At 40.7% G+C, this 26,438-nt stretch overlaps 3 protein-coding genes across 3 annotated transcripts; 2 read left to right on the forward strand and 1 right to left on the reverse strand.

Annotated features, from left to right (window-relative positions):
* Positions 1 to 526: 526 nt before the first annotated feature.
* On the forward strand, positions 527 to 6,612 carry msrb2 (methionine sulfoxide reductase B2). Its single transcript, XM_053611323.1, has 5 exons — positions 527 to 717; positions 3,328 to 3,425; positions 3,579 to 3,655; positions 4,513 to 4,660; positions 5,902 to 6,612. Exons 1-5 carry the CDS (start codon positions 606 to 608, stop codon positions 6,004 to 6,006), a joined length of 540 nt encoding a protein of 179 aa, XP_053467298.1. The 5' UTR covers positions 527 to 605; the 3' UTR covers positions 6,007 to 6,612.
* A 1,757-nt stretch (positions 6,613 to 8,369) lies between these two features.
* On the forward strand, positions 8,370 to 14,280 carry c8g (complement component 8, gamma polypeptide). Its single transcript, XM_053611328.1, has 7 exons — positions 8,370 to 8,763; positions 9,007 to 9,152; positions 10,679 to 10,749; positions 13,528 to 13,635; positions 13,786 to 13,887; positions 13,968 to 14,003; positions 14,163 to 14,280. Exons 1-7 carry the CDS (start codon positions 8,587 to 8,589, stop codon positions 14,171 to 14,173), a joined length of 651 nt encoding a protein of 216 aa, XP_053467303.1. The 5' UTR covers positions 8,370 to 8,586; the 3' UTR covers positions 14,174 to 14,280.
* Positions 14,281 to 16,087: 1,807 nt separating this feature from the next.
* Positions 16,088 to 26,391, reverse strand: zfx (zinc finger protein X-linked). The gene is made up of 8 exons (XM_053611324.1): positions 25,852 to 26,391; positions 24,644 to 24,745; positions 24,119 to 24,430; positions 23,751 to 23,906; positions 23,494 to 23,625; positions 21,563 to 21,697; positions 21,012 to 21,161; positions 16,088 to 20,457 (listed from the first exon to the last, which is right to left on the reverse strand). The coding sequence occupies exons 2-8, from the start codon at positions 24,708 to 24,710 to the stop codon at positions 19,220 to 19,222; spliced, it is 2,190 nt and encodes a 729-aa protein (XP_053467299.1). The 5' UTR covers positions 24,711 to 24,745; positions 25,852 to 26,391; the 3' UTR covers positions 16,088 to 19,219.
* Between the last annotated feature and the right edge of the window lie 47 nt (positions 26,392 to 26,438).

The following is a 26,438-nucleotide window of genomic DNA, read 5'->3' on the forward strand; positions in this document are numbered from 1 at the left end:
AAAAGTACAGCGCCGTAATGATCACGTTCACTAACTAATAACTAACTGATAAATAGCTAACTAGTGACGCTTGGTAGCACAGTCGGTAGCGGAATATGTACACGTTAACGTTAACCTGACAGCCGGCATGCCAAATAATTTATAAAAGAAAGTATTTGTTATGTGTGCAGAAATGATTTTATTAAAAGAAAAACTGTCGTCTAACTTTTAACACACATTGTGTATTGGACTCATGCATTATTATTATTATTATTTACATAACTAGGTTGTTTAGGTTACCTCGTTTTAAAGTCCGGCATCGATGAAACTAAACGAGATAAAAGATTTTAAAAAGTGACAACGATTAAATGGTGTTAATTATTAATGTAAGCGGCTAGTCTAGGCCGAGTCAGTTTCATCACAGCACAGCTGCAAACCGCTGTTAGTTTTCATCAACTCTGACCTACAAGCATTATCAGCAATAAACAAGGTTTTGACCATTGGTTGTTGGATGAGGGAGGGAATGTAGGTCACGTAACAGTGAAGAACTCAATTCACTTCCACTGACTTCATTCACTGAGCGTTAACTCAGCTTGGGTCTGGTGTAGAAGTGTCTGCATGGAAACATGGCACGCCTCCTGGTGCGACTTTCTTCTGTACTTTACAATGGAGCTTCCACACAATCGGTTTTGTCTAAGAGTTGGTCTGTGCTAAACCGACCACTAAGCACAACAACAGGTAAGAAGTAACTTTCATGTTATCAATCATGTTACAACAGTCTATAATTCGCTGTAATGTCTAGCAGTTGTCTCATTTTTATCGAAATCGACCTGGACGACCATGTCCGTGTCCTCATATCCCTGAAAATGTCCTCAGTGACCCTGAGAGCAGGATGAAAGAGGTGTGATAGAAAATGCACATGATTATCTGAAGTACAAAGTTCCTTTCACGAGTGAGAACACTGTCAACACCAAGGCCATGCATGGTGTGAACTTGCAGGAAACAATTGGTCGCGCTCATCTAATAATAAATTCACGAATCTATTACATAAACAGTCTATTAATCCGGTTTTGCTCATCAATATTCTTTATTCAGAACATCTCTTTGATGTCATTTTTGTTCTATTTCTTCTGTCCGATTATAGACTACCATACTGCAGATGATACTGGAATTTATACCTCCGAATCTTATTTACTAGCTTTTAATACTGTAATACTGGATTTTAATGCTTTACCAAATTGGCTTTTAATCTAATAAATTACTACTCAATAAAACAAAATCTCATATCATGGTTTTTGCTACCAAACATTCTTAAAACAAGATCTAATAATCAAATAATAATGTGTTGTGATGGTACGTAGCTGTATAGAGCTGATCAAACGAAATATTTGGTATTATGGCTTGATTCTGAACTATTTTTAAACCTCATAATGATGACATACTTCACAAAATTAAAGTCGGAACTGGTGTGTTATATCAATCTAAAAACTTCTTCACATTTAATGTTCGCAAGAAACTTGCCTCATGACTTATTGTATATTACCATTTTTTGACTATACCGATGTTGTTTATCAAAATGCATCTAAAACTAACCTTTGATCTCTCAGTACAGCATACAGTAATCTCTGTAGGTTTGTTATTGTTTGTTTAATACATGTAATTCTCATCGCTGTATAATGTATATCCTACTTAAATGGTCTCAACTTAATATAAGAAGGTACAGTATAGTCACTGGCTGCAATTCATCTTCAAACGTGTACATTTTAACTATCCTTGTCATTAACAGTTTTCGGTACCATATTCCTCAATAAATCAACTGAGGCATTCTACACAATAATTATTTTCCATTCCTACAGTTATAAAAGTAATTGGAAAGAAAGCACTTATGTATAAGACTCCCTCGGATTGCGATCATTTACCTTCATATATACAATCCTTGACATCATCACTTCACATGTTTAAAAATAGTTTGTTTTCTTATTTCAGGACAAATTGTACATGCTTCAAATGATGCTATAATATAGCACTTTACACTGTGTCTCATTCACCCATTCACACACCAGTGGTAGTAGGGGTTCAGTGTGTTGCCCAAGGACACTTCGGCATGTGTAGTCGTGCGGGCCGGGAATCGAACCTCCAACCCTACGATTCGTGGACAACCCGCTCTACCACCTGATCCACAGCCGCCCCGTGTACTTTCTTGCCACTCAACCATGGGTTTAATCAGTAATGGGGCCCTGGAATGTATGGAAACCCTGGATGTGCAGCACAATTAATGTCACATAATATTCTTCAGTGAGTTATGTTGCAGTTACCCCAGCGGCCTCTAGATTGCCAAAAGGATGCTCAAGTGTTATTCCTTCTTTCTCTAGGTTACAGAACATTGATCATATTGATTTAGACACACAGTATTTTACAAAATGCGATTTTAGGATGAAATCTTTTAAATTGAGTTTGCAGACAAGTTTCCCTACAGTAGATTTTGCTGTTTTTAAGAAACGGAGAAGCTAAATATATAAGTGGAAAATCCGAGTTTGTATTGAACATGAGACAGGCGAGTGATATTGTGTCATCGGATATGAAAGCTAGTCACAAATTCAGGACATTTCACACTAATTTACCAGGAAAGGGGTGGGAAATGTCAGATTGGGGATGTTTCCCTTATTTAATCTTGACTTCTTGATGAGGGTAAAAGTATTGGTGCCCATTTTATGTGTTCTAATGGGCGAAGCATTTTATCTTTCTGTAAATTAAACTATTCATTTGGCTGATTGTTTTCCTTCACGAGTAGATAATCAACTTAAGATTTAAATAAGTATATGTTACATATTTTTAGTTTAAAAAAGAAAAAAAAATTGTAGTCTGGGGTGAATTTATGGTGCAGTTTTATACAGAAATGAGCTGTAAATTTTATTGAGCATCTTCCAGAACCAGACACACTTCTTCTGGAGACTCTGCACATGCTTCTTATTTTTGCAGCAAAACTACATTATGTTTTTATTTATTTATTTATTTATTTTTTTGTCTGAAAAGTGGTCTCTTTTGTAATATGCTGCTTTCTTTACTGACATACAAACATTTTTCTGTAACATTTAATTTTGGAAATCTAAAAGGTTTTTGTACTCACTATAATGTAGAAGTCATAAGCTAAAAATCTATAACAAAGTTTGTAATAAAAAAACAAACAAACAAACAAAAAAACTTTTGCACGGTACTGTAGTACCGATATATTTATTTACTCAGATCATTATATTTTAATAAGTTGCAGTTCCATATAAAAGTTACAGCATGCTATATTCTATACGTATTCAAAAAATCTTCATAAATTGCTTCTTTACCCTTTTGCAGATCTTCTTTCTTTGACACGTTATGATGAGTGTGTGGACTGGAAGAAGAAACTAACTCCAGAACAGTATGTAGTCACTAGAGAGAAAGGCACTGAGGTGGTAAGTGTGTGTTAAAGACAGACTGGCATACTGTACATGAGCCATCTGAGGTGAAACTAGTAGCGTAAACATAGCATACATATTTATCATCCTATCGTATTTATTCATTAATCAGCCATGATTCTGATCTGTTTCGTTTCGCTTTTCTCCCAGCCGTTCAGTGGAATCTATCTGAACTGTAATGATGTGGGCATGTACCACTGTGTGTGCTGCGATACACCACTCTTCAGGTAACACGAGTGAGAATCATTCACGTAAAAAGGACAGTCCACTCAAGAACGGCCTTCTTTACCTACAGGATATTGATTCCGATGAATTTCTACCCCTGAAAATAGTGCTCACTGACTACGTTTATACGGACAGCGATAATCTAATTATTGACCTTATTCTGAATAAGACAATATTCTGATTAAGGTGTGTACATGAGTCGCTTTTAGAATATTCCTTTCATGGTCCCGTTTTACACGTTATAGAAGATAGATCGATTAACGGCACACGTCATTACGTCACCACGCCACGCCGTCCGACGTTCCCTCCAGAATTTCACGTATCGACATACAGTTGGTCTTCGTTACGGTACCGTGTACAGATTTGGGTGTTTCATTTTTAAATTTACGAACGCTTCAAGTGCGGTTAATTATTTGCCGCGCTGTACGTGCAAATAGACGACCGCTTGAAGCCGTGGGCCGCGTCCCAAACCGCGTACTTACCTACATACATGTATTACACCTACTATATAGAATGTAAGTACGTGGTTTCGTACGCAGCCGTGCTCTCTTGTTTGTCGTAAAACGGTCGAGCGCTGCCGTGTGTGTACGTGTCCTGTCGCACAATGCGGTGAAAACTCTCACACGACGTTAACAGTGTGATTAAGGTGTGTACGTGTCACACCTTAATCACATATTTGTAAATGTATCAGTCAGACACAAGTGGCACTGCAATCATGGAATCACCAAACTAGTACCTCAGTCTACACAGAGTAAGCGAAGACGCCAGTGTTAGCGTATACCTGTTGGTGTATATTTCGTTTGTAACTAAGAAATAATCTTTACTAAAATTACGAGTTCTATCCCGCTGTCTCTCACAGCTCTGAATCAAAATACGACTCTGGAACAGGGTGGCCATCTTTCTTTGAGGCTCATGGGACGTGGGAGAGGGACGAGAGTCATGCCAACATTATCCGTAGACCCGATAACTCGTTAGGAAGCCCGGGAACGGAAGTCATCTGCAAACAGGCAAGTGACTGAAACAGGGACTTTAATACACGTTGCATGACAAAAGCTATGACTAGTGTTCAATTAAATAATTGTTAGGAGTAAGATGACAATAATAAGACAGTACACTGTCATACAGATTTCTGCAATAGTTATATAATTATATAGTATCTACCACTAATAAACAATAATATTTATATAATTATTGCATAATGATTATATGACAACGTTATTTTATAGATTTATTTCCAGGTTTCACGCCCCTTTTGAAATATATATATATTTTTAAATTTTAAAATAAGAGAAAATGGTGTGGTTCCATTGTTTCTTTGTACATTGTAACGTTTTTCCGTCAGTTGTTTACTGATCTGTTAAGTTTTTTTTTTGTATTGGATTTTATTTTTCAAAAACATTACCGTTATTAATGCTAATGAGACTTTGTCTAAGTAAATATGCATTAATTCACATGTTCCTTGGTCTTACCCAGTGTTATGAATGACTAAGGGAATTTGGCCTATGTGTTACCTCGTATTTATACCCCTGTGAAACAGGAAGTCATGGCTGAACAATTTCCTGTTCCTAGCCACCCAGGTGTACTAAAAAAATGTAAAATATCGATGGGAATATACTTCAAATATATTTTCCTCATATGAATTCATAGGGGTGCACAATAATTGCGGCACGTATATATTTAACAAAGAATTTGTTTTTTGATAAGCCTGCGTTGTGTTTGCAATTGTTTGATCTCCATGAGAGCGGAGTATTTGTGTGAATTTTTTTTTGAACAAATGATCAACAGGTTAAACAATAAAGACACATTTTCACAGCCTTCTTTACTCATATTCACCAAGGGTGCCAATATTAGTTTAGGGCACTGTAAACTACAAAATATATATATTTTACCTTATCTCAGATTGTGTTGAATTTTTTTCTTTTAAGTAGTTTTGTCTAAATATTGTGAACAGAATAAAAAGTTAAGAGCCCTCCGATGATCACCTTCACCGTGCCATGTGACTGCAGAAAAGGAAGTACAAAGAGCACTTCCTGGTCATGTGAAATGGAATTTTTTGTTACGCCGACGTTAAAGTTAAAGGAAAATAGTAGTTTTGTATTACTATCGAAACATTTGAGATACATTTATTGTTGCCATATGGAGTAAAGGCTTGAACAATGTTTTAACAATTTCCTTCAGCGAATAGCTGAACAGTGCTGCTCTTATACAGAATTTAACGTCATCCCCTTTCTTCTTTTTGTTCCGGCAGTGTGATGGCCATCTCGGCCATGTGTTCGATGATGGCCCGGATCCAACAGGCCAGAGATTCTGTATAAACAGTGCAGCTCTGAACTTCAAGCCTAGAGAAGCCTAATTCAATCTCGTAGGCGAACACATTTCTCATTTCCCAGCCAGATATTCAAGCTGCAAGTGTTCAAACCGAGTTTGAATGAACCGTGGAGAACCGATTTGCTGACATCCGAGAACAAGTGTGTGCTTCAGTCTGAATGGTTTAATGTCGTCGTTTTCTGTTTATACATAATTAATTTGTACTTTACTGGCTCTGTCAGAAGTCATTCAAAGAACAAATGCATGTTGGAATGTTCTAGATCTCATGTTATATTTTTTTTTGTCATAAATCAGTCAGAATATGTCTGTCGTAAACTTTTTGTCTAAAAGACCCTGGTACTGCTTTATGTAGGAAAAATGGAAGTCATCACGGGTCACTAGACTTGTCTCACAACCGTTTTCCAGCATGGCTGCTGTTGACGGACTGGAAAATGATGTATATAACAGTGAAAGTGGACAACAGGTTAGAATTACATTTACAGTTGTAGCCTTTTTTTGTTCTGCTCCAGTAATGGTATTTAATGGGCTGTGATTTCTCCGGGTCCTGAGTTGCCTACAAATTTTAAAATAAAGCTAAGTATCAACATAACATTACATTAAACTCAACATTAAACTACTGCAATAAATTGTATTATCTTCTTGTTATTCTTATTATTTGCTTAAGAAAACAATACAGTATTCATCTTCCTTGGTATACAGTATGTCTGCGGATGCACCACTCGCAGCCCACAGAGCTTCTGCGGTCTTTTGTACATTTTTCTGATCCACAAGCTTAAGGATGTTGAAAGTTCCGGTCTGATTGGCTGTCTGCATTGGATGTATGGGCTCTTCCATAACTCAGTTTCCAATAGGAAAACAAACATCGAAACACTCGACGCAATAAGGTTTTTTTGGAAGATGGTATAGTCACTAAGTGGGTAGCTGCTTCACAGGTCCCTATTTCAATCCTGTGCTCGGTTACTCTCTGTGTGCATCCATCCATCCATCCATCCATCCATTTTCTATACCACTTATCCTGTAGGGTCGTGGGGAACCTGGAGCCTATCCTAGGCAGGGTACCCCTACCCCAGGACGGGGTGCCAATCCATAGCAGGGCACAATCACATACCCATTCATTTGATCTGAATACAAAACTATTTTCCTTTAACTTTAACTTTCACCTAGCAAAAAAATGCCACGTGACATGGCCAGATCTCATGGCATGGTGAACGTCATCATCGAACAGCTCTCAAAATTGTTATTACATTTTCAATATTTAGGTAAAACTGCTTAAAGGGGGAAAAAAAAAAAAATGAAAACACTATCTGAGATAAGTTAACATCAATGTTTTTGTCATGTAAACAAGTTGATATATTTTGAGAATTCTGTTAAGTGGAAAAATGTCATTGTTGCCATATGGCGACGACATGCGATCATGGAACTGTGTTATGTGCGTTCATGAATTGAAACAGATCTACACAGCAAAAAAGACAATAGGCCTCTCTAATAGTATATGTACATTCTGTCACATTGAAAGTAAGAAAAACTGTTGTAAATTTGGCACCTTATTTAGTACATTTTATATCTCAAGAGAAAGAATTAAGAATTCAAGATAATACACCCAAAACATGTTTGGATCGAATTGCTGTATGCATTTTGCGTGTGTAAATCCATCCACGTACTCGTTGCAACTGTAATTCCTTTCTAGAAGATATAACTTTTACATGCTTACTAGGTGGCAAAAAACTCTACAACTTATAGTCAAGAATTCCACCATTGCACATTGTTTCCATACAGGAACAACTTACCAACTACCCCCTAAAAATTTTTGTTCAGTTTTTTTAAAATCCATTTTTATTAGTTGAACCAATTCAAGTAATAAAAATCCATAAAAACTTTTTTTTTTAAAATGAATTTAAAATTCATGCAGTAAAGAGTTAAGTTCAGTAACAGTACAGTTACACATGCGTTTTCCACCACTAGGGGTACCACATTTGCCACTGACGCCACCGAGCCTATTTTGTAACACATAAACTGATCTCATACATAATGTTATTGTACTGTAAGTACTGAAAAAAACACATTTTGACCCAAATATCAATTTGCGTAATCAAAATTAGCCAACCAAGAGCAAATCTATTTACAAATCATGGTATTTTGCAAGCCTGATTTAAATTAAGTGTTTACAGCCATTTGGCAGGAGCAATTCACTGCAATTCAATTCACTACAAGCCGAGTTTTATATATATATATATATATATATATATATATATATATATATATATATATATATAAAAGTAATGATCGTATAATGATAGTATGATATCATGAATATGTAATGAAATTGGAATTGATGGTTACAGGTTGACTGTAACACATGGTAGCGGAGTGTGTGGGGGTAGGAATGAGATTTTAGGGGTCTTTTTCCAGTAAAGCCATGTTAATGATAAACTCACTGTTTGGTTTGTCCATGTGTCAATGCTGGACATCTTAGTTGAGAAACATACAAACACACACAGGCAATAGCAAACAGGAAAGCCAACTATCAAACGTCCTAGAAGTGCTTGTAGTTCAGAGCTAGAGAGAAAGCCTGTGTCTTTATTGTGTTATAAATGAAAAGGTGAATATGTGCGCAGGTATGGTGCGTATGTGCGTGTATTTGTCTCTGGTGTTGTTGTTGGGCTTTAGTCTCTGGGAACCGGCGGACGGAAGACGAACTCGAGCCAAGCCAAAACCAAAACCAAAACCAGATAAAAAGCTCATTGAGGAGTTTGCTCCAGCTCAGAACGTTGATATCAGTAAGGTATGATTTGATAAAATCTGTCATTTCATTTCATGTATCATTTTCCGTTGAACAGTTCGAAACCTCCGCTTTCTCCATTCCATGTGAATATGTGTGTGCAGATATGCAGACATTTGAGAAGACTGCAGGCTTGAAAAAATGTTTTGGCTGCATGACATTGTTTTTAAACAATGTATCAAAAAAAAAAAAAAAAAACTATACGCCATCAAAGACTGATTTAATAAAATAGATTTTCTGTCCCAGATGAGTGGACAGTGGTACTTGCTAAGTGTGGCGTCGAGATGTAAGTACCTTTTAGAGCACGGTTATAAGGTGGAGGGCACTGTCATAACTCTGACTGCACCCGTCTCGCCCAAAGCCCCAATCAAAGTGAGCACCTTCACCAAACAGTGAGTCCTGCATTAATAATAATAATAATAATAATAATAATAGAAAGTGTTTCTATAACATCATCTCTTTCTATAACAGCAGTCCCAGTTGCAATGTTTATATTAATGTGCTTGTTCTAATACATGATCATTTCTATAGTAATGCATTTTTGGAAGGAGTCTCCAGTATCAGCACTTTGTTATCAGAGGTAAAGCTGTAAAAATTTTCCAAAATGAGAAAGTCTTTGCACTTTGTGGTTTGTTAACATGACAAGCTATGAGTTTTTTTGACTTCAAGAGACTGGAACCTTGAAGAGATAGAGGCTGAGGGGGAAAATTGAGGCTGAGGGACTGTTTATAGCTGCTATAATTTAAGTGAAACAGGAGCTAACTTGTTTCATGGATGTTCCACATGTAAGGTTTTGGAGGTTTCCTTCCCCAGTCCAAACACATGCATTGTAGGCTGATTGGCAATTCCAAACTGTCCGTATTGTGTCACTGGGTGTGTGAGTGTGTGTGTGTGTGTGTGTGTGATTGTGCCCTGCGGCGGGTTGGCACCCCGTCCATGTTGTCCCCTGTAATAGGTTCCAGACTCCCCACAAAACTGTTTTCAGACTGCTTTACCGCTGCTTTACCACATTAGCTCTGCAGGACCCTTACCAGTCAGCCACGTTAGTTATTCAGTGTTGAAATATATGAATATTGTCTATACTTTCTAAGGCATACTGAAGGTCTTACTCTGGGCTTCTACCTGAAACTTTCCTGAACCCTTGTCCCCGAGTGTTTTACACCTCATACACCACAGCAGCTTGCCAAAGTAGTCTTATAACCATTAGTGCAGCTGTAAACAGATGTTCCCTCCAAAAACAAAACAAGAAAGAATGCAGCTTGTCATGCTACAGAGAAACTGCTGTGCTGCAGACAATCCCATGGTGGGAAACCAAAGTGTGGACACTGGAGCCTCCTTCTGTAAATGTTCAATAGATGTCTCCGTATAGAAAAGACCATAATCAATAATTAGATACTTTTCCTTTTTTTTTTTTTTTATAAAATATCAACTTGTTTGTTTAGTCCATTTTTTGCACAATACAAATGATAACAAATTAGAATTAGAAAGCGTTTATGCTTATTCATATAAAAGGCGATTTTTAATTACTGCTCAGAGCTGCTGTCAGATTCAAGAATTCACAAGGGCTGCATATGAAAGTGTTACTGGGTTGTTTTCTTTACCAAGTGCAGATGTTATACTTCAATTCATAACTATATCCCCACATGGTTTATTTGTTCTTATATAGAGAGTGGCTATTGACAGAAACTGGCAGGAATCTTTATATAATAATCAAGCACAAACATAGAAGGTCTCAAGTCTATGTTTGTTTTGGGTTTTTTTTTTTTGAGTAAAAATTGAATCATGTAACACTACTCAGTCTGTTCATTTTAATCTAAAGATTGATATGTTGTTTGTGTCTTAAAATCCAAATTGGAGTATAACATACTTCTTATGTGAAAAGCAGAATACTTTATAAGCTCTTTCCATCTTTTGTTAGCAATTTTCAGTGTTGGGAGATCAAACAGCAGTACGAGACCACAAAGAATGTGGGCCAACTCCTACTGAAAGGTAATGGATTGTGAAGTATTGTTCTCCTTAATAAAGATACAAGCAGGCACAAACCTGGAGAAGACAAATCGTTATTATTGAAGCTTCATGTGCATATCCAGGTGTTGTCCCTTCAAGGTTCAGTCCTCCACTGGTTACATACCAGAAAGATCTTTCCCAAAACACGTTACCTATGTTTCGGACCCAAAGTCGGCCCAAAGTCTCCTAGGCCCTGGCAAACACACTCCTGTGCTCAATATATGCCCCAGTGAGAAGGTTTTCATAAACACGAGTGCCGAGAGATGTTTATTTTGCTCCACTAAGTCTGAATTGTTACATTTAAACTGCGTTATCATTGCATACTGATAATATCAAAAAGTAAGACGTATAAAATGAAAAACAATCATTATTCATCAAAGGTGAAAATGTTCATCAGAACCACACACTAGACCATTATCCATATTACACATAGAGTACATTATTACCGTTACCATTACCATTATTAAAACTAGAATTTGTAGAAATTGAATAAAAATGTCCTGCGATGGACTGGCACCCCGTCCAGGGTGTACCCCGCCTTGTTCCCGATGCTCCCTGGGATAGGCTCCAGGTTCCCCCTCGACCCTGAAGAAGGATAAGCGGTATAGAAGATGGATGGATGGATGGATTAAAGGGGGTATATAATATGTTAGAATAGAAGAAATCATGAACTGTGAATACTTCTTAAAGATACCATACAATATACATAACACCCTGAATTACTATTTAAATGCCGTTTAGTGTGAAATTTTTTTCATCATTAGAGAATAATTTCTCCTCCTCAAATATTGAGTCTTACTCATGTTAATAATTTATATATATATATATATATATATATATATATATATATATATACAGTGAGGGAAAAAAGTATTTGATCCCCTGCTGATTTTGTACGTTTGCCCACTGACAAAGAAATGATCAGTCTATAATTTTAATGGTAGTTGTATTTGAACAGTGAGAGACAGAAGAACAACAAGAAAATCCAGAAAAACGCATGTCAAAAATGTTATAAATTAATTTGCATTTTAATGAGGGAAAAAAGTATTTGACCCCCTCTCAATCAGAAAGATTTCTGGCTCCCAGGTGTCTTTTATACAGGTAACGAGCTGAGATTAGGAGCACACTCTTAAAGGGAGTGCTCCTAATATCAGTTTGTTACCTGTATAAAAGACACCTGTCCACAGAAGCAATCAATCAGTCATATTCCAAACTCTCCACCATGGCCAAGACCAAAGAGCTCTCCAAGGATGTCAGGGACAAGACTGTAGACCTACACAAGTCTGGAATGGGCTACAAGACCATTGCCAAGCAGCTTGGTGAGAAGGGGACAACAGTTGGTGCGATTATTCGCAAATGGAAGAAGCACAAAAGAACTGTCAATCTCCCTCGGCCTGGGGTTCCATGCAAGATCTCACCTCGTGGAGTTGCATTGATCATGAGAACAGTGAGGAATCAGCCCAGAACTACACGGGAGGATCTTGTCAATGATCTCAAGGCAGCTGGGACCATAGTCACCAAGAAAACAATTGGTAACACACTACGCCGTGAAGGACTGAAATCCTGCAGCGCGCGCAAGGTCCGCTGCTCAAGAAAACACATATACATGCCCGTCTGAAGTTTGCCAATGAACATCTGAATGATTCTGAGGACAACTGGGTGAAAGCGTTGAGGTCAGATGAGACCAAAATGGAGCTCTTTGGCATCAACTCAACTCGCCGTGTTTGGAGGAGGAGGAATGCTGCCTATGACCCCTGGAACACCATCCCCACCGTCAAACATGGAGGTGGAAACATTATGCTTTGGGGTTTTTTTTCTGCTAAGGGGACAGGACAACTTCACCGCATCAAAGGGACGATGGACGGGGCCATGTACCGTCAAATCTTGGGTGAAAACCTCCTTCCCTCAGCCAGGGCATTGAAAATGGGTCGTGGATGGATATTCCAGCATGACAATGACCCAAAACACATGGCCAAGGCAACAAAGGAGTGGCTCAAGAAGAAGCACATTAAGGTCCTGGAGTGACCTAGGCAGTCTCCAGACCTTAATCCCATAGAAAATCTGTGGAGAGAGCTGAAGGTTCGAGTTGCCAAACGTCAGCCTCGAAACCTTAATGATTTGGAGAAGATCTGCAAAGAGGAGTGGGACAAAATCCCTCCTGAGATGTGTGCAAACCTGGTGGCCAACTACAAGAAACGTCTGACCTCTGTGATTGCCAACAAGGGTTTTTAAACCAAGTACTAAGTCATGTTTTGCAGAGGGGTCAAATACTTATTTCCCTCATTAAAATGCAAATCAATTTATAACATTTTTTATGTGCGTTTTTCTGGATTTTTTTGTTGTTATTCTGTCTCTCACTGTTCAAATAAATCTACCATTAAAATTATAGACTGATCATTTCTTTGTCAGTGGGCAAACGTACAAAATCAGCAGGGGATCAAATACTTTTTTCCCTCACTGTATATATATATATATATATATATATATATATACATACACACAAATATATATATTTATATCTATATATTTCAATGTTTTATATTTCATAAACATCTTTCTCATGTAGAGCTCTTCATAGGGAACAAATGTAAAAATAATAATAATAATAATAATAATAATTCAACATTTTATAGCCATGCATGTCATTTTATAGCTGCACAATTATTATTTTTTACTTCTTTTTTTTTTTTTTATTAAGAGTTGTTGTTTTACAGAATTGATTTTATATTAAGCCGAGTGTTCTTTGTATCTTCACTATAGGAAAAATACAAGCGAAGAACTCTGAGATCCTCATTGTAGACACTGACTACAACTCCTACGCCATTTTACTCTACAAGAGGATGAAAAACCGTACCTTGAAACTCTATGGTACGTCACAAAGCCATTTCCACATAAATAACCTTTTCTTTTTTGGTTTTTACCCAACTGCAAAAGTAAACGTACAAGTGGTGCCGGTTCGTGTATATTGGTGCACTATGGAGTAGATAAGAGCTTAATTAAACGCTCTGTGTGTTAAAGGACGCACCCCAGAGATCGCCGAAGCGATTGTGGATAAATTTGAGGACATAGCGAGGAAACAGGACCTGGGCTTGGATGTTGTTTTCCAGTTTCCCACTTACGGTAAGGGAATTATCTGACTGGATAAGAAAGCTTTTCACAGTGACTTGAATCTTTTCATCTTCACTCGATGTCATTCCCAGGGTTTTGTCAGTCTGCGGACAAGGATCACACGCTCGGTAAGAGCGACGTTTTTCTGTCGTTACCGTACCTATAATCATGAGTAGAAAGGACAGTTCAACCTGTATGAGACTTAGAGATTAGTAAATGGAGATAAGACATGGGGGCCAGGTAATAGTTAAATAGTCTTAAATAGTCTTTTATTTTCTCTGTTACAGTAATGACCTGAGCAGAACGGTCTTTCTGAGAGAGGTCTGTGGATATGACGGCTTCATCCATAACCATGAGCAAAAAATCTCAGACATGTGGTTGAAATAATAAAGATGATCAAACTCATCATTTCTGTGACTTGCTTTTTGTGGGATTTTATTCATCTTAGAGGAGGATTTTGTGGATAAAATGGACATTTTCTTCAAACTTTAGTAATATGGCAATGCTGAGGTTAGACATGACGGTCTTCCTGGGCATAAATGTGAGACTTTAACTGTGCAAAATTCAGCTTGCTACAATGGTCTCTTTATCTGATATCTCTGATACGGAGATATATGATCAAAAGTATGTGAACACCTGGCCACTGAACAGCCCATTCCAAAACCGTTGGCATTTCTGGGAAGGTTTTTCCACTAGATTTTAGAGCGTGGCTGTGGGGGTTGAGGTTGGGCAGTGATGTTGGGACAGGAGGCCTGGGGTGTTCGATTGAGGTCAGGACTCTGTGCAGGACGCTCAAGATCTTCCACTCCAACTTTGCAAACCATGTAAATGGCGTGCACTTATATAGCGCTTTTATCCAAAGCGCGTAACACTGTGTCTCATTCACCCATTCACACACACACCAATGGTAGCAGAGCTGCCATGCAAGGCGCTAACTCGCCATCGGGAGCAACTCGGGGTTCAGCGTCTCACCCAAGGACACTTCGGTATGTGGAATCACGCGGGCCGAGAATCGATCCGCCAACCCTACGACTGGCGCACAACCCGCTCTACCGCCTGATCCACAGCCGCCCCACGTCGTCACGGACCTCGCTTTGTGCACAGACGCATTGTCACGCTGGCACAGGTCTGCGCCTCTTAGTTCCAGTGAAGGGAAATCTTAATGCTACAGCATACAAAGACATCGTTCTTCGTTCGTGCTACGTTACGGTGTTATGCTCAGGTGTCCACATACTTTTGGCCACATAGTTTACGTGAGCAAGGTGACTCGGTTGTATTTAAAAAAAAAGGTTGTCCTTTAACGGATTTAATTTAAAAATATTATTATATAGAATATGTTATATGGAAAATATATAACATTTTAACATAAGCAGAAAAAACAGAAGAAGAGGTTTTTAGCTCTTTTCGAAAAGGGTTTCTAAGCAGAACCGGTTTGGGGACCTAGAACCCGTATTGCTTCTTCTTGCGTTTAATCGCGACGCTCTCTATTCATCCGACAACAATCGTACGCTTGTTTCTGGTCAGTGGGTGGATATTCAGTCTCGCGGTACTTTTACTGTGCATGGATTAAAACTCGCCTCGATTGGAAGCCCCGTCGTTAAAAAACCGTCAGCGAGATGAACGTAGATATATTTAACTGTTTCTCACGTAACCGCATCCTCACACCTTCAGAAACAAAACCCGCAGTGATTCAGCACCACGGAGAAAGATGGAAACTCGTCCGTTCTGAAGACTTTCCTGCGGTGAACGGCGTGGCCGGAGAAAGCTTCGCCGTGCGTGAATAAATGGTTTTCTTTCTTAAATGAAACGTCTTTAACCCATTTCTTATTAAGCTTACATCGTGTTCGAGTGTCCAACATATGAAAGAATTGTTACTACAGAAACGATAACGTATTAAAATGATATAAAACACGTTAGTTGGACTACAGCCGGGACGACCGTCAGAGCTGCTGTTCTAGAAAATTAATCAACACCTTCAAACTCGGCGAATTGCCTCGCAAATAAATAAATAAATAAATAATTAAATAAACAAACAAACAACACAAAACCCCACTGTGAAATCCTGTATGTACGGTAGTCTATTAAAACGGACCTGCACTACGAATCCAGACGCTGACGGTTTTTTTTGTGATATCTGATGTCAAACTGAAATGCATTCAAAAGTGGTGCGCTGGATCTTGCGACACAGAAAACTGAAATATCAGACACGAAATCGTCTAAATGTTTTTTAATAATTCTGTATTTACAAAAGTTCTATATGTACACAACGTCTTTCAGAATATACCGATTCAAAGTTATACGTTAAGATTTTTTTGCGAGAATCGTGTGCATCTTTCCTCGAAAGGTTTCCGGTCACGACACCGTGTCCAGTCCCCTTAACGAGATGATTCTGCACTTAAAATCTGTTTCAGAAGTAGGCAGAATAGATAGGTAGAATAAAGGACACATCTCTCCTAAGGGCTCTTAGTTAAGACATGTCAAGCTGATGTGTCATGACAACCTTATGAACTGTGAGAAGTTTATTGTGATATAAATACTTTATATCTCGCGTGTAGTTTGTTTAGTCATTCGTTAATGGTTTTACAACAAAACGTCTCTCAGACACAAGCCCCACACACACACACACACACACACACACACACACACACACAGCTGAAAACTGCCAAATTTAAACACAGTCATGATTCCAATATGAACGGGCTACATAAATACAGACAAATTAGAGTAAATGGTGCCAAGCTTCTATGATAAATCCTCGTGTTCAGAAGATTTCCTGCATCTGTGGTGAAGCTGGTGTCGTTGCATAATACATCCAAAGCAGTTTTTTCTGGCGTGTTGGGTTTAACGTAAGGTAATGGATCCTGCATGTGCGGGCCTGGAACGCACCAATATCATACCGACCGTCAGGATCATTACAATATCGTCCTGAAAGACTGCATGGTACTGAATCTGAGCTGAAGTTTTCAACCCATCAAGAGCAGATGAAATGCGACATGTAGACCGATTCCTGAAATGGAGACATTTTAACACGTGAAGAGCTCACAGGGCTGCTCGTGATTCAATGATACTCTGGATTTAATTATAACATTTATAGCATAAACAAAGCTAGTATAGAATTCGTTTTACGCCGGATCAGTCAGGCTACGAATTGGAAGTTGTGCAAGAAACCCCTCTTTATAATTTAACAGAAAATGCAAGCGTGAGGGTTTTAAAACGGCGAGAATGTTCCTTTAAAACAAACAAACAAAAAAAAAAACGACGCCAGACCATGAACATAATCATCAAACTGAATGAATTCAAATCAAATTCGCGACCTCCTTCTGTCGGCAGTGTGTTCGACAGGCACGGCTGTTATATAACACGACGTTTAGCACAGACGCCTCAGACGATCGTCAGTACCCCGGGGAGACTGCCTTACGCAGCGTGAGGACTCACGTCTCCCAAGGCTGGTTATTTCATACCAGACTTTTAAATAATTCGACAAGGGTTTGATGAGAATGTGAATCCAAAGTGATTAAAGGCATGTTTCACGCTAATCTCCACCTCATCTGTAGTGTATGTGCGTTCAGCAAACAAAAGAATTCCTGCGTATTTCCAGCTACTAAAAAAAAGAACAGCAGGCTTACTGACACAGTGAAAGTTGTTGAATTTCATTAATAAATATTCAACATTAAAAAAAACAAAACAAAAAAAAAAACACTTTTTTTTTTTTTTCCTTCCCCCCACTCACACAGAACTGTGATTGGCCAGTGTCGCTATGATTGACAGGGGAGAGAGAGAGAGAGAGAGAGAGAGAGAGAGAGTACCCCGTCCCTCCCCTCTCAGATCGAACTCGTGATCTTATTTTTTTAAAAAGTTTTGCATCACATTTCATAATCAATTCTGTTCTTTCCTCAGTGCTGGGAAATGTCAAAATTCCCTTCTGTGGTGCGCACACACACACACACACACACACACACACACACACACACACACACACGCTCTTCGTTAACCGCTTTCTAAGCTTCCTTTTCGTTAATCACGCTTTATGAATACGCTGGCAGAGTTTTCGTTTACGCTCCGCAAGTGTACGTTCGCCGTCCTGGTGCAAACCTCTCGTGTGGGCGGGGCTTGACAGCGATTTACTCTCATTGGCTAGTGAGGTTTGGATCGATAGTTCCCTGACCAGGAAGTATAGATTTTGTTGTTGTGAATTTTGGAGAGCGTTCTGGAAGATGTTCTCTGTAGAGTTATAGTGTTTGTACTTCGTAGTGGAAATGACTTAGTCGGTATATTAGTCTGTAATCGATATTTGAGGTTTGGGTAGTCTCATACGACTGTCTTTTCGAGATGAGCTCTCGGGAGAGGTACGGAGCGGCGGCGTCGCCATCGTCCTCCTCCTCGGCTGGACACCCGAGCTACCGATCCAAATCTCACTAGCCAATGACAGTAAATCGCTGTTAAGCCCCGCCCACACGAGAGTTCAGTCCCAGAACGTAAACAAATACTTTGAAAGCGTACGCGAAAACGCTAGCGGCGCATTCATTAACGGTGATGAGAGAAAACGAAGTTTAGAAAACTCTCAACGAAGAACGCCGCTCATTTGAAGACCAAGTTATACATTTTTGCCCCCCCCCCCCCCCCCCGAGTCCCTCATCTTTCTCACTGTATATTTTTGTTCGTTTGTTAAAAAAATTCCGTCCGATACTTTGCGATACGCAAATTTAATTCCATACCCTACAATTGTGGCGGGCGTGTGTATTCCGTTACCGACTTCTAATACACTGTTGTGCTAATATTACCGTCTGAGAATTTCATACCCAGCGTCACACACACACACACACACACACACACACACACACTCCGACAGAACGAAGCGGCAGAATATAACGATTAGGAAATGGAACACAGTGACAGTGGAGAAGGGGGACGACATGGTGACAATGTTAGGACGCTATCTCTACAGTAGACGTGTTCTTGGCGTTAGCATGATCGATGCGAATGAACAAGAAGCCGATAAAAGAGAGGACTCGAAGGGCGTGCGATGCGACAACATGGCACATCAAGATCATGATAAATGACATCATTATGGTTTTTTTAACATGTCGGTCACTACTCGACCAAGCGCAGGTCGCTGATTGGAGGTTAAAATCGGTTCCTAGAACCAATTGTTTAATTTACCCTCATGGGAAAAATAGCCTCATTTTTTTTAAACACTGAATTAAAAAAAAAAGTTCAACTCAATTTTACAGTTATGCTGTTAGCCAAATATCTCTGAAACTAAAAATTATGATGTGCTTTTTTTTTTTACTTTTTTTTTTTGCCATATCGCACACCCCATACACTCCAGTCAGGTTGCCTGACATCACACAGATGCCATCATGTCTTTGTGATGGCGTGCAATGTGCTGGTTTTTCTCCGATGGCCTGCGGAAGCCCTTGGAGCAGAAATCGCAGCGGTGTGGGTAATCCTTGGTGTGGATGGAAATGACGTGTCTCTTAAAGCCAGAGGCATCTCCTGTGCTGTAATCACAATACTGACACTGATACACCCTCCGCTCCCTGTGCACTTTGGCCAAAACCTTTTTCCCTCCGTGAGCACCCAGGACAAACGCCTTCTTCAGGCCTTTTTTGTCCGAGAACGGCGTTTGCTGTTGCGTTTCTTTGGTGTGGACAGACAGGATGTGGCGGCTGAGCACGAACGGATCTCCGATCCTGAAGCTGCAATGGCGACAATGGTGCAGTTTTTTGGCCTTGTGAGCGGCCGAGTGCTTTTTGAGCTCGGAGGGCCGGTGGAAGCCTTTCCCACACGTGCCGCACTTATGCGGGTATTCTTTAGTGTGAACGGAAATGACGTGGCGCTTCAGGTCGCTGGAGTTGGAGCTGCGATGCTCGCAGTGCACGCACTGGTGGCTCTTGGCTTCCTCCTCGTGCGCGAGCGCGTGCTGCTGAAGCTCCTCGGGATCGGCGAAGGTCTGGAAGCAGCGCTCGCACTTGTGCGGCGTCTCTTTGCTGTGCTTGGTCTTCACGTGCGTCTTCAGGTTGGAAGAGTCGGCCGATTTGTAGCTGCAGTACAGGCACGAGTACGGCTTTTCCCCGGTGTGAGTCCTCATGTGCTTCTTGAGCTCCGAAGGGTGCCGGAAGCCCTTCCCGCACTCCACGCAGATGTGAGGGAAGTTTTTACTGTGTACGGCCAGCAAGTGCCGGTTAAGGAGTCCTTGCTCGGCCGTCTCGTAATCGCAGAACTTGCAGCCGTGCATTTTGGTGGCGGTGGCCGGTGGAATCTGCAGCTTCGGCTCTCTGTAATGGTGTTGGTGTCGGTGAGACAAGAACGCCACCTGCTGGTGGAACTCTTTGCCGCACACCTCGCACTCGAAAGGTGCGCTCTTGCTGCTCATCGTGTGGATCTCCATGTGATTGTGGAGGCTGGCTTTCTTGTTGGTGGTGAAGTCACAGTCTGTACACTGGTACTTCTTCTTGTTTACGACATCCTGGTGATGGTTCTTGGTGTGGCGCTTCAGAAAACCTCGCGATTTGAATTTCTTTCCGCACAGCATGCATGGATACACTGTGAGAGGCTGTCCATATGGACCGATGATAATTGCTGATGAGGAAAATACAAAGAGAACTTGTTAGAATGCAAAGCAGTCTAGGATTGTTAGCCACCGAGTCAATGGCTTTTCAAACAGGAAGTGACAAACGCTTGTCCGTCAAACGTACGCAGCCGGCCCAGATAAACCATCGCACTGACAAATAAAATGCACGGGTGCGTCATCTAGGGACAACGGTCCCAATGTGTTCTGTAGCTAATTCATGCTAGATGGCTAAAATCAAAACTGTAGCGTAACTGCATTTTCAGTTAGCTAAATAGTTTGCTAACTTATTGTGATAACTGTTGTCTACGCAGCTCATTCAGGCTACACTAGGTCTTCCTCTTCCAATAAGGATGGGGCATTAGGTGGGATAAACATGGATAAAGTGGGAGGTGGGAAGCTCAGTGGTTAATACGTTGGACTTCTGATCGGAAGGTTGCGAGTTCGAATCCTAGCACTGCCAGTCCGCCACTGTTGGGCCCTTGAGCGAGGCCCTTAACCCTCATCTGCTCCAAGGTCGAGGTCGAGAAACTCTCTGAACACGTCCAAATCAATTCTGCAGTACCTGTCTGGATGTGACGCGTCTCTGTGTGTTTCCTGTTCTTGCTTTTGATTCGCTGGTGGTTGATTTTCTCCATGATGTCCGACTCTTCGACGTGCAACACTGCGCTGGCCGCTCCGTTCCTGTTCTCACAGCTCTCGGCCTCCTGCCCACCTGAGAACAGGTTCAAATGTGAAATCTATCGGTCGGAAAAAGCTTTACGTGACGTTACACCATGATCTGAGGGAATATATGAGGCAGAAACAAACTAACTGGTGTGTTTTTGAAAATAATTCCAAACGTTGGCAATTATAAATATGGCAGAACACCTGCAGGTTTTGCTCGTACAGCGTAATTCTAGTGTAATATTAGTTGCACGGAATCTTTTCCTAGAAGTGAAAAATGATTACTGTTAGCCTCAGTCACTAGCTAGCTCACGCTTGGTGTCCATAGCCCAGCGGTCACATGACTTAAATCACTCAATGGCAACAATTCACAAGAGCTATTTAAACGTACCACGTGTTTTTGTATCCGCTATGAAACAGGGTCGCTTTTCTCTATAGTCTAGAACTTACCATAAGCAGCTGCCCAAGCTACAGGCATGAAGTCCTTGCTAAGTGAGGTGTTATCAAACGGCCGCTGGTGATTGGCGGGCTCCTCACCGCCCACCACCACCTCCATGTACACTTCATCAGTTATCTTAGCCACATCTGTGAAGAAACAAATGCACGTTCAGATACCAGTTTCACCCGTTACCACAACAGCAGCTACAGTCCCCTCCAAAAGTATTGAAACGCCATGATCAACTCTGTTGTTTTTACTATACGCCAAAGACGTTTCGATCTGAGAACGTTTTCTGATGTTTACATGAAACAACTTCGAACGTGGCACATTTTGCTCAAAGCCACCCGTTTTTAAAATGATCAGAAACACTGGCACACGTGACTGGCAGGGTGTTTTCTTCTTGCCCAGGTTTACCCTGTTAGACTGACTGTTTAAACAGAATGTCGACTCTTGGTTTGAGCCCTGGATTTTGAACGTAAAGACTGGATTTTTTGTTAAAAAGGATGAAGCAACATGAAGAGCAGAGTGCTGTCTATGGGAGAAAAGCTAGCCATTTTTGGGTAGCTGTGGCTCAGGTGGTAGAGCAGGATACCCTCTAATTGTAGGGTCGGCGGTTCGATTCCCGGCCCACGTGCCGAAGTGTCCTTGGGCAAGACACCGAACCCCGAGTTGCTAGCACCTTGCACGTGCGAGTGTGTGTGTGTGTGTGTGTGTGAATGAGAAACAGTGTAAAGCGCTTTGCAGAACCACAAGGTTAAAACGTGCTACATAAGTGCAGACCATTTACCATTTTGAAGGGAAAATCAATCAGAGCCATTGCACAAACACTGGGCATGGGCAATACAACGGTTTTGAAAGTCCTCAAAAAGAAAGAAGCCACAGGTGTACTAACAACCAGACATGGAACAGGTCAGCCAAGGAAAACAACAGAAATTGATGACAAACATTGTGAGAGCTGAGGTAAATCCCAAAAACAACAGTCAATGACATCACCAACAACCTCCACTGGGCAGCGTTGAAGGCATCACAACCCACTGTTTGAAGATCACTTCGAGAGCAGAAATGTAGAGGCCATACCACAAGATGCAAACCACTCCTCGGCAGTAAGAATCCAAAGGTCAGATTTGCAAAGTGATGGAAATGCCAAAGTGTGGAGAAAGCAAGGAGTTGCTCATGATCCAAAACATACAAGCTCATCGGTGAAGCACGCTGGAGGTAGTGTTATGGATTGGGCTCGCATGGCTGCTTCTGGAACAGGCGCACTAATCTTCATTGACGATGTAACTCGATGGTAGCAGCAGGATGAATTCAGAAACATTCTGTCTACCAATTTACAGAGAAATGCATCCAATCTAATTGGGAGGACCTTCATCATGCAGCAAGACAATGCTCCAAAACACACTGCCAACACAACAAAGGACTTATCAATGGGGAAAAAGTGGAACGTTTGAGACTGGCCAAGTCAATCACCAAACTGATCAGAATTTCACCTCTTGAAGAGGAGACTAAAACGAGAAACCTCCCCAAAACAAACAACAACTGAAAGAAGCTGCTGTTCAAGCCTGGAAAAAAGCATCACAAAAGAAGAATGCAAAAGAAGTTTGGTCATGTCAGTGAGTCACTGATGGAGTTAGTGCAAGCAAGCGATATGCAAACAAATATTAAGTGTTATTTATGTCAAGACTATCTGTCCCAATACAATTGCTCACCCAAAACTTCGGCTGTTCTGACACTAAAGGTGTTATGTTCGAAGTTGCTTAACACGGCGAGATGTAATGTTAGAAATGAAAGCAGAAATTCTGGTCTAATGTCTTCTATTCCTTCTTTTTGATATCAAACCCAAATGTCTCCAGTGTACAAAAACAAAAGAACTGGAATTGCTGTTCCAATACTTTCAGACGGGACTGTTCATAAAAACAGAAGTCAGCATGGAAAGACTCACTAATGTCTTCCTGATTCTGACTGGCTTCTCCAACAGGCATAAGGACCATTTTATCACTGAGTGCAGACGGATCCATCAACTCCACACTTTCGTCCACTTCAATGTCAGCGTCTCCAATGTCCACAGTGCCACCTGCAGAACACATACGCAACAGAAATGACAAAGGAGCCTGGGCTCTCTGAATGGAAATATTGGCATGCGCTAAGGGACCCACATCAATCGTACCCATCCCTAGCATGGACTAAAGCCTGTCTCACCCAGGTCGTCATCTCCTGAATCAGCCTTCAGGATATAAACCTTGATGACCTCTTGACCCTCATCGTCGTCCTTTTCGCCGTCGTCCTGCTCCTCTAAAGTGCCCTCAGTTGTAACCTTAGCGTCATCATCCGACACAATCTTCCCAGGTTCTTCCACTGGGAAAAACAAAGGACAAAGGTAAGTGTGGGATAAAAATAACCACTTTCTTCACATGCATCACTGGGTCGTAGTGGCTTCTTTAGCATTGCTAACGAATCACGGAAGCTGATATCTTTTAGTTTACAGCATCGTGCAAATATTTATTTTGATAAACCCGCAATATGGCATACATGCATCGATGGCACCTTGATAAAATGTGACCACTCACAGGAAATCATGAGGTAGTTTTCACACCCATCCGGGTCCTCCTGCACCTGAGAGGAATTGAGCACGTCCTCCAGAGCTATCCCCGGTGACATCACGCATGTCCCCACAGCGATGGTGCTTAGGCCTTCCTCATCCTCCTCCTCATCGTCGTCCTGTACATACTCAGCCACGACATCTCCCATGGCATCCTGGATAACCAGTTCATCTGTGGAAAAACCATGCACCGCTATCCCATCATCCTCCACTCCAGAGACCAGTACCGTCTCGTGTAGCTCCACTGCCACCTCATCCTCCTCGGCTTCACCATCCCCACCTGAAACACACACACACAGGACACATACAGTGCTAAAATATCATTATTGGTCAAATATTAATGTTCCGTTGTTCACTTTTGGATTAGGGGAATGTAGTCAGCTGCTGGTAGGTAAACGTGGTGGATGAATGTGTAGACTCGTAACAGCACAGAGGTGGATAATGTGTGCAACAGGTTGTTTTTCTTCAGACATACACAGTACTCTATATTTACCTGACCCATGGAAGATGATCTTGGGCTGGTGGGAATGGGGAGAGAGGGTCGTCACATCTTCATCCATCGACCCCCTTGGTCATCGGCATAATATTTGAACTCCTGCCAGCGCATAACACCAAAGAAAACATGACAATCCAAACTCTTCATCTACAAAGGATGAATCTTTTTTAAAAAACCTTTTCAGAGCCTACAGAATGTACATCTGACAATTTTGCTCGGAAAAAAAATATGGAAAGTAACAAAAGAAATCACTTTCTTATTCATTCAAAAAAAAAAAAAAAAAATATATATATATATATATATATATATATATATATATATATATATATATATGTGTTATATACTAATGGATTATAGAATTACTTTGAGAAATTTATCCATGGTTTCACACAGGACCAAATTTAGCAATGTTATAAATTATAAAAAAAAACACTCAATACACACTTTGAGACAAAAAAGGAAGAAGAAAAAAAAAGAAAAGAAAAGAAATATTTTCCTCTTATAGACTATACAAGTTTCTTCATGATGAGGATGTTTAAAAACAAGGGGCGTGGCCTGGTGGCGACGCATTGACAACCGCGGAAATGGCGCTCTCTGCTACCGCGGGTTTAATATTTTCCATACCCATATTCCGACAAAATCCCGTCTTTTGCGCTATTGGTTAGTATGCCATTCACACGAGCAGCGTCTTTGCATCTACCAATAACAATCTAGAACTCGGAATACCACTGGCCAATCATATTACAGAAGGCGGGATTTGCCGGAACACTGGTGAAGTTAGAAAAAACAAAACAAAACAAAAAAACCCACCGCAGATTTCTAAGATAAACACGCCCATTTTTATGCTTACCGCCATATTGGATTAATAAAAATGATCAATAAACATGCATAAAACGTACTTTAAAACCAAAATACTAGGTTGGAAAGCGTGTCTGTGGTCTGTTTATGAATTATAACGAAGTCTTTAAATACATTTTGGACTTCGATTGTGTGATTGCAATAGCGGCCTAGATGAGGCCTCCGGAGGCCTTTGACTTGATGCTAACAAAGGCCTAGCTGTCATAACGCTCCTAATCCTATAAACTGGTAAAACGAGAGAAAATGCGCGAACTTCTCCACCGATATAAAACCGTGCAATCCACGCGCTACTGAGTGTTCAGCGGTTGATGGAAGTGTTTAGCGTATATGGTTGTGCAGCGGCCTACCTTTTTCACACACCGCCTCCAGGCCGTACGCTTTCCCCAGACTCGGGCAGAGCTCAGGCGGGGAGTTTGTGTGAGCAGGGCGGGCCAGTGCGGCGCTGGGAGGGCGGGGCCGAACTCAGTACTCACACCGCCGTCAGGGGCTAACGCCATAGCATTTATTATTGACATAGCGCATGTTGTCGCTGCTTTTTTTCCCCCCTCCTGTCTCCAAAAAGACAAGCGCGTTTCTCATGTCAGACAATACATATATCCATAATAAATATAGTTATAATAAATACAGAAAGAACTTGTGGAGTCGAGGCCCTGAGAGGGAGGGGCTGAACCTTCTCGAACAAAAGGCCAAAAGATTCACTTGCATCCAAATCCGGATGTGAAAAAGACTTTACTGTAAATGGATTAAAGTGAAACGAACACACATTATATCCCTCTTGGTGACATACCCATCCATTATTTGTAACACATTAAAAAAAAAACAACTTTATAAATAATTTCATAATAAAGTGTGACAACAGAGTGAATTCAAGGGAAACTAGACTAGTTATGGTGTGTAAGCAGAACCGAAGACTCCCCACACACACAAGGCACAT

This window comes from Ictalurus furcatus, chromosome 23 (assembly GCF_023375685.1).
Source record: "Ictalurus furcatus strain D&B chromosome 23, Billie_1.0, whole genome shotgun sequence".
In the NCBI taxonomy this organism is placed as follows: domain Eukaryota; kingdom Metazoa; phylum Chordata; class Actinopteri; order Siluriformes; family Ictaluridae; genus Ictalurus; species Ictalurus furcatus.